General features: G+C 40.9%; 1 protein-coding gene across 1 annotated transcript in view; it reads left to right on the top strand.

Annotated features, from left to right (window-relative positions):
- Window positions 1-13,434, top strand: part of FBXO15 (F-box protein 15) — a 42,117-nt gene extending 28,683 nt beyond the window's left edge. The window contains exons 9-10 of the mRNA XM_006121413.5: window positions 8,319-8,443; window positions 11,860-13,434. Of these exons, the coding sequence (XP_006121475.2) occupies window positions 8,319-8,443; window positions 11,860-12,129 (395 nt within the window). The 3' untranslated portion in view covers window positions 12,130-13,434. The remainder of the gene's footprint in view (window positions 1-8,318; window positions 8,444-11,859) is intronic.
- Window positions 13,435-13,803: the final 369 nt, after the last annotated feature.

Here is a 13,803-nt window from a genome sequence, read left to right as displayed (position 1 = left end):
CCTGCCTCGATACTCTCTTCAGCTCAAACCCTTCCAAAGCAGACTGAGGACTGAGCAGGGTCTGGGACCCAGGAGTGGGGTTACTCTGCCACAGTAGGTCTGAGAGCATAGCTATGAAAGTTATGAAATCTTAATTCAGAATGTATATTTGGTAACCCTGAGTTCTAATCCCTATTTATGCAGTTGATTACAGGGTAAAAAATCATTTTTTTCCCCATGGTTGTCTTGTTTTCTTTGAATTTGGTTACTGTTTACTTGTGGGTTTTGCATGTTCTGTGCCATATGCTTTTTTACTTGGCCAGGACTCTTCAGCAATGCCCTTTACTAATTCAGGTGATATGTGTTTTGGTTTCATATTTTGTTTTTATAACTCAAGAGTCTTATCAGGGTGATGCCTTGTGTTTTAGACTCTTTCCAATATATTTTTTTAAATTAATCAAGTTTGTGTGTAAATAATTTTAAAGCCAGCTATTTGAAACACACTTATGCGTAAAATTGAGGATTGGTTTGCAAATTAAACTGACTGAAGCTAGTAGCAACAACTAATCTTGCCAATGTGATATAAAGTACTAAAGAGAGCATCTCTATCCTAAGATCACACTTAGTTGTGTTTTGCAGCAGCAAGTAATCAAATAATGATTTATTTTACACTGAAAGCTGTTCTGGCTTGGTTGACTAATTAAACCATCATTTTTGTGTCTAGCAAAGCAGTTTCCCTTGAACAGTCCATATGTAGCTGAGAAGCTCCAGCCTAGTCTTTCACTTCTCTAGTCATTCTAGACTGAGTGATCTTGCATTAGCAGACATAATCAAAATTTCAACCTCAGATATTCTGATCAGCACAATTGCCACCCAACCCTCTTTCTCCTAGAGTCACTTGTATGGGCTATCATCAACCATCCCTTTAACTGCCCTTCAGCTCTGTTGGTCTGCTGAACTCACCCATCATTCAGTTCCCAACAAGTGCGCTTTGCATTGCTCCCTTTTAGCTCCCCAACTGTCTTGCCCAGATTTTGTGCTAATATCCTTCAGTTAGTTGCTGCAGCCATTACCTCCTGCTTTCCTTATCTGGAAGGCAACCTGACGCTTGTGTGCACAGCACCTCTGCTTGTCTTGAGCTACTGGGCAATAAGAATTTTTCCAGTCTGACTATATATTGAGGTTTGCCACTCAAACCCACTCATTCTTCACCTAAAGCAAATGGAAGTAGTGCCTGGGCAACTGTGGTGGGGTTGGGTACCAATTACTTGGTTCATTTGGGAGGAGGAGGAAGGTATAGGACAAAGGAGCAAAAATACCGCTTTTGAGGAGTGGAGGTTGTATGGGCAACAAAGTGAATGAGGAGCCCCTGCATTTCCCATGGGAAGGGAATGAGAAGCAAATCATGAATTACTTCTCATTCCCTTCCCATGGGAAATGCAGAGGAGAGACAAGGAAGTAATAAGTGGGGTGGTCCAAGGATTTTCTACACAGCCAAGAGGAGATGGGGAAGTAGTTTTGAAAAGAATGGGGAGGAAAATGCATAATTGTTTAGATTTGGACAGATGGAATCCATTTTGAGGGAAAAGATTTCGGCTACGTCTACACTGCAGGCTTTTTGTGCAAGACCTGTTTTGCGCAAAAGGTCTTGTGCAAGAGCGAGTTCACAATGCCATGTGCTTTTGAGCAAGAGCATCCATGGCAGTGTGGAGTCTCTCTTAAGCAAGAAAGCTCTGATGGCCATTTTAGCCAGAGGGGTTTCTTGCGCAAGAAACCCCTGTTGCACGGCCATGCTGCCTTCTTGCGAAAGAGCTCTTGCACAAGAGGGCTTATTCTTCATGGGGCAAGGAATAACTCTTGTGCAAGAAGCCCTTTGTTCTGACGCCTTACTGTAAATTTACTTGCAGAATAACGCACATGCAGTGTAGACACTCCGCAAATTTTTGCTCAAGAATAGCCGTTCTTGTGCAAAAAGCCTGCAGTGTAGACGTAGCCTTCATGTATTGGTAATGAAAGTATATCTGGATTAGTAGGTGAGCCTTTTGTGGTCAATGACTGCAGCATCAGCTCAGGGTTACTAGCCTGGCTGCACACCTCTTACATTCTAGCAGTTCTATACATCTGAGTGTGCATCTTGGGATCAACCTAATGGGAATGGGTCTGGATGATTAATGAATTGATTTATTCATGAATGCTTAGTTCATTTTTTAAATGCATAAATTCTCAGCGCATCAAATTATTCTATTGGGACTAATGAAAAGGGCAGAGAAATGGACAGAGTTTTACAGAGTCCTGTAAATTGAGAGAGTTGCTGATTCCTTGGAATTTAATGTAGTTTCTATAGCCATAACTTCCCCCAGAAGGCAAGGGTAAAAGTGTGATATGCAAGAAGACATGCAGACTCCCATATTAAGGTATTTGGTTTATTTTTTCTTCAATTTTTGGATTCACTGTTCCAGATGATGAGTGAAGTACAGGTTGAACCTCTCTAGTATGGCACTCTTGGGACCTGACTGGTGCCATACCAGGGAATTTGCTGAACTACAGGAGGTCAGTATTGTCGTAACAGCATTACCAACACTTCCACTGGGCTCTTAGAAGACATTTAGGGGTAAATTAGAACTAAATGACAGCACAGAACACTGAGAGCCAAGATTGGTGACTGTAAATAAACTATGGGACCATAGTAAACTTGGCCACACCCATGATAAGTTGATATCTGGCTAACTAAAATTATGCTGGACAATAGATGTTGCCAGACCAGAGAGTACGAGACTAGTGAGGTTCAACTTGTATTCCTTATGAAGTTTTCTAGTGCAGAGATGCCTTACCACCTTGAGGATGATGTAAAGCTTTTTTTTTTTTTCATGTGTGCATGCACACTTGAGTGTTTAAAGGTTGAGATCTTCTTTGATCAGTTCTTGCTTGGAGTAAGTATTTTTAAGAGGAAATATATTACTTACAGAATAGCTTCAGGTGGCCCATAAAGGATGTGGGGATTCTTTTTATTAATGTCCTGTAATAACTATGGCATCCTACATATTTCTTCCTAATTGGTGGCATTATTCTGTCAGTTGCTTTATTATTTCCTTTAAAATGTGATTGATTTTGAGTGGGTCATGAGAATAGAAATATCCATTACATTATAGAACTGACCTGTGGAAAAGTGAATATCATTCCTTTGGGAAAAATGCTTATTAACTAGTTTTGTCTTTTTTTGCTTGCAAAAGTTAGCTTAATATGGAAACTCTTAATGCAATTCTGTGCTAAAAGCAGTTATTTACCCTGATCTAAACTCTGTTGTATTGGATTTATATTGCCTAGGTTTGGAATCTGGTTTCTTCAAATATCCATTAGCCGTTCAGATCTAGAGAAATTAATTAAAATCCTTAGATAAGTTACCTTCTTTTTGTCTGAATATATTATTTTTTTTAAAAGCAGCAACATTTTTCACCATACATTAAAACTTTTTATAGTATAACACATGATAATAAGGATTACCAAAATATATAGACCAAAGTTTTCAAAAGGTTTCTAAAGGTAAGCAACTAATTTTGTATTATTGACCTCGCTTTAGGCACTAATGTTTGAAAAAGGTTGGCCATCTTACATAAGGAACTGTCATTTTGCTTTGTTCTGTAGTAGAAGTGGAGTTTGCTAAAAATTGTATGCAATAATACTTTTAATTACTGTTTTCAATGAAGGATCACAAAGCATTTTACAACATTTGTAGATGGAAGGAGAGAAAGTCACCTGTGTGTCTCACTGATCTATTTCTGTATACCATCTGCTTTTCACTGAGGATTTCATAAAGGTTTAGATGTGAGCTAATACAAATGTCCATTTTGGTGGTTTGCCAGCCAGTCATGCAGTACAGTACAGGCAGTCCCCGGGTTACGTACAAGATAGGGACTGTAGGTTTGTTCTTAAGTTGAATTTGTATGTAAGTCGGAACTGGTACATATTGTAGGGGAAACTCTAGCCAAACATTTTTTTTAGTTTTGGATAGCATAGGGAAAGGTTAACTCCCCTCTAATGTTTGTTTTTCTGTCTGTTCCCCTGTTCAGAAGATTTCACATCTATTTCTGTCCCTGTGACAAACTCAGGACTAAAGGAGTAACTCATCAAATACCAAACAGCTCTGCACCATGCTTTGAGCTAATAGCTTTATTTCCACACACCACCCAGGGTTCTAGGAGGAGGGTCCTTTTTTTGCTAACACATTGAGGCCAGCACTTTGTTTGTTTTGGTGGAGTCTTTGTTTGCCCAGGGAGCCCAGCATGTATAGGGGGAGGAGGGGCGGAGAGGCTGCTTTTGTCTGCTGTTCTGCAGCCTGTTGCTCAGGGGAGGGGGCAGCCTGTTGCTGGCAGGGGGGGAGGGGGGAGGCGTGCAGGATGCGAGGCCGCGGGGGGGGGGGGGGCAGCGGGCGTGGGGAGGCACTTTTCCTCTGCCCCGCAGCTCTGCCGGATCCCTGTCCCTGTGGCCAGCTGCTGCAGGCAGAGGCCAGTTGGAGCCGGCCGAAGAGGAGGAGAAGGTGGATTCTAGGACCCAGGTGAGCGAGCCCCGGGGACACTGCTGCGCTCCGGGAGCCCGGCATGTATAGAGGGGAGGAGGGGCAGAGAGGCTGCTTTTGTCTGTTCGGCAGCCTGTTGCTCAGGGGAGGGGGCAGCCTGTTGCTGGCAGGGGGTGGGGGGGGGGGCAGCGGGCGTGGGGAGGCACTTTTCCTCTGCCCGGCAGCTCTGCGGGACCCCAGTCGGAGCCGGCCCGAGGAGGAGGAGGATCCTAGGACCCAGGTGAGCGAGCCCCGGGAATGCTGCTGCGCATGTGCGGGAGTTGCCTCACCCCGTTCGTATCTAGGGATCCGATGTAAGTCGGATCCACGTAAGTCGGGGACTGCCTGTATATCCGTTTGTTTTCAGTTTTGCTGCTCTCTCCACCTTCCATATCCCAACAAAGTTGAAAACAAATACTATAACATACACTTTCCCATCTGTGACGTCTGTAGTTGACACTGTTCTATGTACTACAGCCATTTGGAACTGGACTATGACATCGAGGGTAGAAGTCAGGGATTCTGGAACAATTTGTATAGTGGGGGTGCTGAGAGCCATTGAAACAAATGGTAAACCCTGTATATAATGGAAATTACTTCAAGTCGGGGTGTGGCAGCTTCTCCAGCACTCCTATGATAGAAGTAAAATAATTTTGCTCCTAAACCAAAAGCATGCTGCTACCGCTTGAGCTCATACAGCATCTCTGTTATCCTCAGCAAAGGACCTATGCCGAAGTCAAGCAGTACTTTCTGTATCCAGAAGAACAGTGGTACATAAGCGTGCTAGCCATTTCATTATTTTATGGTTGAATTCTGCTGCCACACCCAAACTATAGTGGGATTTTCCTTGCACTTCTGGACCTACTCTCTCTATATAGTTCCACAATTTGTTAAACAATTGTAATACTGTGGGTTCGATTTCGGCATGGGTTTCATTGTCTTCTGTTGGTGTAAACTTAGGTACCAGGTAAAAGTACCAGCATGGAGGAGTTGCAGCCCAGAAAACATATGACCATCATTGCCTTCATTTGTGTGTGTTTGCAGGGGAATAGAAGTATGTTTGTGGGTTTTGCAGGTAGCTTCTGAAACCCCAAAAGTGTGCAGCTAGGTTTGTAGAAATGATATAGCTAGGGTGGCTGCACAGACTCAGCATTTCCCTGCTGTGTTTGTAAAGTTGGTGTTCTGTGGAGATACTAAAGAAATTTAAAGCTGTTTTCATTTTCCCTTCACTAGCTGCAACCTTCATGGAGACAGCCAGTCCTATAAACACCTTCCCTCCCCTCAGGGCTAGATTAAGGAATGAGCAAACCAGGCAGCTGCCCGGGGCGCCAACCTATGGGGGTGCCTGATGGCAGCTGTAAGGGGCACACAGAGCCTCTTATAGCTGCCATCAGGCGCCACGCACCCAGCTTCCAGATAACGGGCTGCAGCAGCTCGCAGCAGCCACCCTGCAGCGTCCGCCCGGGACAGGGCCACGTTAATCCCCGCAGCGTCGGCCAATAGTGTGGCCCCGGGCTGCGTGCCAGTGGTGGTAGCTGGGCACGTGCGTTCTGCTGCCACCAGCTCCGCGCGCCCTCCCCAATGCACCGGGCGGGGGTGGGGCCGCGCAAGTGCTCTCCCCCAACGTGGGGTGCAATTAAACTGTCTGCCCGGGGTGCTGGAATGGCACGGTCCGGCCCTGCCTCCTAGTAAAGCCCGGCTCATGTAGGGAGGATAATTTACATTACCTTTTGTGCCAGCAAGAGTGACTCCACATCTTTATTTGTAAGTAGTTAAGATAATCTATGGAGTGCTAGACCTGATGTTTCCTTTTCCTGCGTCAATATGGTGAAAAATACCAATGACTGTCCCTCCTTCCTATTGCTCACAATGATTTATCAGCTTTATTTTTTCTTCGAGATCTAGTTTTATGGTGTATATCCAATGAAGAATTTTACTTATCTTGTGAACCGTTTGTTTGTCCTTGTCATATATCTATGGGTTATTAAGTAAAAAACCAAAATATAATGAGGCCTCAGAATTTGCCATTTGATTTTTTTCCATGTACATTAAAAAGGCAACTCTTTCCACTTGGAAAAACCTCACTGGAATTCTTTTCCATTTGGTTAGCAAAAAGAAGTACTAAGTCTAATATGAAGGTTTATACAGGTTGCACCTCTCTTCACTAGGACTCTCTGGTCTGGCAACATCTCTGGTCCAGCAGAGACCATGGATGTTTTTGGACCACAAAGCCTAGGAACAGGTCTGACAGTGGGGCAGGTCTGGCAGTGGGGCAAGAGTGCGTTGGGGCGACTATCGACTCAGCCGGGAGCCCAGTGTCAGGAGGGGGCAGAGGCAGCATGTCGAGGACTTCTGGCTTTGTCTGCCAGGAAGGCCCAGCCCAGCCTAGTGCCAGCCATGGAGCTCTGGTCCCAGCCTCCTAGCCCTGATTATGGAGCTCTGGTCCTGGCTATGGAGCCAAGTGCCTGTGGACCTTCAACCATGGCTCCAGCAGCAGCGGGGCTGGTGGCAGCTAGTGAGCCCCATGGGCTGAGACAGGACTGGGACCAGCCTAGAGCCCTAGCCTGATGGCAGCGAGGCAGCATGGGCCATGAGGAGAGGGACCTCACCTTGTCTGGCAAATCCTCTCATTTGGGATCAGTTAGGTCCTGAGTAGGGATGTAATAGTGTAGTCAAGTAACCAAATAACCAATAAGCAAAAGCTTATAGGTTAATGCTATAGACTACAGTACATTTTTTCTGTACATTTTTTTTTCTACAGTACATTTTTTAGCAGGCTGGCCAGCAGCCTAGCTCAGTCCTGGCTCACGCCAGGTCTGGGACCTACCCCTGCTGCAGCTCTGCATTTAATGTGTAATAGGAGCCAGGCTCAGTTCTGGCTCGTGCCAGATCTGAGAGCTCAGCCCTGCCTCTGGACAGCCAGCTGGTCTGTGAGAGGAGCTGTTTTTTAAACTGGGTCGCCTCACAGACCAGCTCTTGCGCTGTACCCCACGCTGCTGCTTCTGATGAGGCAGCAGTGCAGAATGGCAGGGGGCTTTTACGGAGTGGGGCCATAGCACGCTGGCTGCCAGTCCCACCCCTATGGCCTGTAGAATAGTCAAGTAACTGATATGAATCCACGAGGTTATTAGACTACTCAATTGACTGATATTTAACATCCCTAGTCCTGAGGGTGCCGGATCAGGGAGGTCCAAACTGTATTTAATTGTAAGTAATCAAAAACAATGTGTTTTAGTAGTTGTACTAACCAATGAAAATGAATCTTTCTTTAGGAAAATAACAGGACCAACAAGAAACATAAATCATTTAAATCAAGGTTTTCTACTTGCCGATATAAATGCCCCAGCATCAATATTTGTTCAGTGTGATGCCTTGCATTAGATAGAGTGATAATGAAGTATCACTTATTTTCTCCTGTGATGTTAAATCTGATGGTTTTTGTTGAAGGGATTGCAACGTTTAATTTGGGACTCTTCATTTGCATATTTTTTACTGTCCTTGGTTGGCCTCAAATTTCTGTATTTGAAAATCCCAACTCTACCTCCTCCTTTGTCACCTCAAAAAATAAATGAAACCTTTCCTTCTTTGAGACATGCTGGTTTGAATTTTTTTTACACATAGTTGGGTATAAAGAGGTGTTGGCTTTTGAGAAAAGTATTCTGTTAATGGTCAGGAGACAAATAGAGGGCTTAGAGAAAGGAAATGTAGAGGTAAGACTATTTCCTGAGTAGTTGACCTCGTTTGATTTGGTATACTGTAACTATGCATCTATTGTTAATCATTTCAGATTACATTCGAAATGGATTCTTAAGGCTTACAGTTATAAGTTTAAAAAATAATTCACAGCATTTACCTCTTGCTGGGAAAGTTGGCTTCTTCTGGAGAACTGATGTGTTTGAAGGCAATGTACAGGTAAATCAGTAATATTTTGTTTCTGGAAGTAGTTATTTCACAGAAAGAGTGGTATATGCGTGCTCAATATGTTACACGGTTGTTTTGGTTTTGAGTTGTTATAAAAAAAACTCCCAAAATCCAGATGCTATGGAGGTTATGAAGTGAATGCTGTTCTTGAGAAATGTCTTGAGAAATGTCTGCCTAGGATTCTCTTGTGCTAAATTCCTGAAAGAGGGCTGTCCAAAAATTACAAACGTGCTTTTTTTTAATAAGGAGATTGAAGTAACATGGTACAACACAGCAGCAGAGTTTAAAAATACATTTTTTACATACTTCCGTAGAGTAGTTCAGAAACCTTTAAATGAGCACACATCTGAAGTAATCCATGCACATATTTTTAGTCAGTCCTAAAAATGAATAAATGATAAATGAATAAATGATAAAGAGTTCATGCTTGAATTTGACATTTTGATATTATTTTGACAGAGCTAAATGGCATTTTAATTATATTTCTGAGTTGCACAGGCTGAGCAAAAATAAGTATGATGAGTGAGTTAATATTTGGTTTGTATTTTTAAACTAACTTCACTGTGCTTTACAGGGTTAATCAGTTGTCCTGTGTAATCGCAAGTGTAAAATTCAGCTTAATTTTTAGTGGTTTACGACAGCTGCTGTTGGTAGTATCTACTACAGTTAAGATTGTTACAACTGAAGACTGGGGACTCAGTGGAAGTTATAATTCATTCTCGATTCTTTTTTTTTAACTGATATTTCCTATGCTCGGTCGTCTTCATTTATACAAGCACCCACTTTCTTTTTTGTCCTTATATATAACCATACTTCTGTAAATTCCACTCTAATTCATCTGATGAAGTGAAAACTCATGCCCTAATAAATGTTAGTCTCTAAGGTGCCACAGGACTCCTCAGTGTTTATTGCTAAAATCCAAGGCTTTATTATCCAGTCTACTCTGTACTATAGATTATTTGATATGTAGAGAGAGAATATTATAAGGCATACACATAAGGGACACAGTTAAGATTGACTTTACAACCATAGATCTACATTTTATGTCTCATGCGTGCTTTATTTTTCTACCTTAACATTTCATTAACCCTTGGATTGTTTTATGGGATATTTGTGGGATATCATATTTACAGATGAAGTGATGATACTAAGGTTTATATCTTTCAAAAGACATTCAGGATTATGATATACACAGATGTTTGATTTAAAGAATAAGTAATCTTGATATAAGGTGTTCCTAATGTGTCATCAGTACAACTTTACATCTTAAAACCTGACTAATTTGAAAGTAGTATTAATCTCTTTGCATGTAAGGTATCACTAGAAGGTGCGTCTATACTGCACCATCGGTTGAAATTAGATACTCAATTTGAGCTATGCAAATTGAGTGTCTTATTTTCATGTTATTTTGAAATAGCGCCAAATTTCGAAATAAGCTGTCTACACAGCACTTATTTCGAAATAAAATGCCATTCCGAAATGTCCCTTACTCCTTGTGGAATGAGGTTTACAAGGACATTGGAATAGCGAGCCCATTATGTTTCAAAATAACGGGTACACTCAAAAGATGCGGAATAGCTATTTTGGAATACGTCTGTAATAGTGCTGCAGTTTAGATGTAATCTAAGTGAACCACAAAATCAATAATGAAGGACAGGGATCTTGTCACTAAGAGGGGTTAGAGGACAAGGGCCATGAGAGAGGAAAAAATTGCTGATGCTTCACAAATGATGATATCTTGTATCTGAAACATTACATTGACTTGATTGTCATATGGATAAACAAGAATGAGCCAGATATTTCTCTAATATTTTGAAAAAGTGTTTCAGTTGTTTTGTTTTTGACTTTGTGCATATGGCTGAGAAACATCTGACATCATTAATATGGTCTGACCCATAAAACTGAAAGTGTATAGTACAGGAATAGTTTAACAATTCTGAACTCCTTGCTGATTGGTAGAGACATATCACCTGGTTTGTAATCGTGTACATTGTACAGAGTAACCTTGGCTCATCAGTTAACCTTCACAATTACACGCAGGCTTCCAATATATGTGAGGAGCCTGCTAAAAAGCTGGCTTGCAATGCGCACCGGCTTTCAGGGAGCCTCCCCAGCACGTAACCACTTAAAATGTGTAACCATTGAAAATTTAACATCCCTAGTTTGTATGTCTGTTCAGTATTTGTACACCTGAAGAAGCCTTTAATGTACAAGGCTTTAAATAAAACTTGCATTAAAACACCAAGGAATTCTATATGTTGACTGATGCATACTTCGATATTTTTATACATTGTTTTAAAGAATCATTTTCAGTATTTTATTTAATTTTATTATATAATTTAAAAGAAAGATTAAAATACCTTATTTGTTCTTCTGGGGATCATAACCCTTTATACCTTCTACCTATTCCTAGAAGTGATAGCAGGAGAACATCTTGCAATATTTTTATTTTAAGGGAGGATCTCTGTTCTGTGCATATGTTTTTCTATAGGTATGGAGCGCTTTTGAGCCCATTTTGGGATATTGCCTGGTCCATGGAAATCCTGGGTCTAAGTTTGCTTATAATGGAGGGGATATTACTATTTAATAGCAAACCGATCGTTATTATATATAGATATCATTGTAAATATTCTAAAAAAATGTTTAAAACATTGCTTATTGTATTGGCTGGTATCGCAGTGTGGTTGGTGAGAGGTTACCATTGGCATGCATAGGCTACAATCCTGTTGATTGGAAATGTTTTCAGTTAAACAGATTGGCTGTGTCTAGACTGGCCAGTTTTTCTGGAAATCAGCCGCTTTTCCGGAAAAACTTGCCAGCTGTCTACACTGGCCACTTGAATTTCCGCAAAAGCACTGACTTCCTACTGTAAGAAATCAGTGCTTCTTGCAGAAATACTGTTGTGCTCCCGTTCAGACAAAAGTCCCTTTTGCGCAAAGCTTTTGCGCAAAGGGCCAGTGTAGACAGCTCAGATTTGTTTTCCGCAAAAAAGCCCCGATCGCGAAAATGGTGATCGGGGCTTTTTTGCAGAAAAGCACGTCTAGATTGGCACGGACGCTTTTCCGCAAAAAGTGCTTTTGCAGAAAAGTGTCCGTGCCAATCTAGATGCTCTGTTCCGAAAATGCTTTTAACAGAAAACTTTTCCGTTAAAAGCATTTCCGGAAAATCATGCCAGTCTAGACGCAGCCACTATGTCCTTTTATATTAGACATTGAAGTGCTATGAATTTTACTTTAACTAGCTAGAGCCTCTGTACCAATTTTTTTGGTCTTTACGGCTCCTGGAGGAAAATTCCATCTAACATCACTGGTAGTCCTTTCTGACAGCAAGGACGATGGGATGAAGGTTTGTAGTAATTGAGATACACGCTGCACATAGGAAATTAATGTTTTTGCTTATGTTTTTAGAATTGTTACATGATGGATGTGACCCTCTTGGACGAAATGGAAAAACCCTTCTGGTGTTTCAGTGCTCCAGTCTACATGAAACTTTCTTCCAAGGCATCCTGCCTTTATGACTATACGGGCCACAACTATGACTTAAATTATGTGGATTCAGAGGGTAAAGTCCATATTGAACTGGTTTGGTTAGAAGAAACCAAGGAGTACTATATAGTTAATCTGGTTCTTTACCTAAGCACTGAAAAAGTTAATAGCTGGTTTGGAACAAAGTACTGATTATAATAATTCAAACAGCTACTTTTCTTGCTGGTAACAAGATGATTTTTTTGGGAGGAGAGGAAGGGATTAAGATTGAAATGAACCCCACAGTACAGGTGCTACAATTTGTTTTGTGCTTTATTTACTGAAAAATATGTGCTGTCACGTCTTTATTTTTATTATAGTTTTCACTTTTGTTATTGAGGAGAAAAGTTTAAACATAAAAAGCCATGACTTTTCTTTCATATGAAGCACCATGATGTGTGCTAGACTCTGTTGTAAGTACTGAGCATGGTAGGGGTAAACCAATCAGAGTTACTCTATAAAATGTCATCTGGAATAATCAGATATGTAATGCTGCTTCTGAAACAGATAATGTTAATAACACTGTTATCTCTCCATATTTATATATTCTACATTATTTCTAAGATCTTAGAATCCACCTTGAAAAACTTAACTCTGTGAAGTCTGAAGTGTCAAAGTGGTGTTGATTGAGCCTCTGTGCTATTCTTCTTAGATATACATGAGATGATCTTGATGAGTGACTGAACTTATGCAGAGGAAATATTTTTAATGCTGATTTATCATTTTAAAATTCACTGTGATAGGAACTTCAAGGCTCAGGGATGGGCCAATATGGGGAACAAGGCTTTTGCCAATGGAAACATTTATATTGGCCCTTTTCTTAAAAGTTGACTTAAAACTGCTGCTGGGTCAGAGTTAAAAATGCAGGTGTTTTAATTTTGTTGCATGCGTTGTAGTCAGTGCTTTCAGACATGGACACCTTTAATTAGAAACTGATGTGTTGGTCCCTAAATAAGAGGTCTGATTTTTTTCCCTCAGAGGAGCTGAGTGTCATCAGCTCCATATTGACATAGTTAACATTCAGTTACCTAAGTAGAGATGGTGAGTACCTAACCTATGGTTTTTAGTATCTATCCTTAGGCACTTATTTGAAAATGATATCCTATGTACCTATTCTTTTGTGCTTAATCTTTCAGGCTATGTGATTGTGTCTTTAGAGCTCAGCACCTTACTTGAAATCCATTGGAGTTTTGACTGAGGGAGGTGTGTGACTTGGGCACAATAGTGTATTTTTAATGATGTGGACAAAGTTCATGTATAGTTTTTGCTACAAATAAATATATTTTGTGATGTTTCATAGTGCTTTCTATTGCATATAAAGTTGTCCAACCATAATTACTTATTTGTTGACTTTTTGACTTGTTTTTAATTGTGGCAAAAGTGATTTGCTTGAATGTGTTTATCTCCTGTCTCTGTTAACGTGAATATGAGTCGGCAATTTTAACAATTGCCAAGTTTAAGTATTTTTCCTTTTTACTACCGATATGGTGATTCTTTGTTTAATTTTTAACCTTGTTCACTATTTTCTTTGAATTCAAAGATACTAAGTAAAGAAAATAGAAAAGGTGGGTTGGTTCAGCAGTATGCTTATAGTTTGATGTCTGTGTAACTTCACCTAATCAAGAACACAGTATCTTCCTATTTTAAGTGGCCACTCAACATTATTTCTGTGCTTCAGAACAGCCAGCTCCTTGTTCTCCCTCTTGCGTCGCATTCCGTCCCCCTGCCATTGTTCACTCTGGCTATAGTATATTGACAGGGAACCCCTCCCTGATATATAGTGGACTTAACATATTCAAGAAAATCACTTGAAAACTTGTAGCTGAC

This window comes from Pelodiscus sinensis, chromosome 2 (genome assembly GCF_052426305.1).
Source record: "Pelodiscus sinensis isolate ZL-2025 chromosome 2, ASM5242630v1, whole genome shotgun sequence".
NCBI lineage: Eukaryota > Metazoa > Chordata > Testudines > Trionychidae > Pelodiscus > Pelodiscus sinensis.
This window is presented reverse-complemented; position numbering and strand designations above follow the sequence as displayed.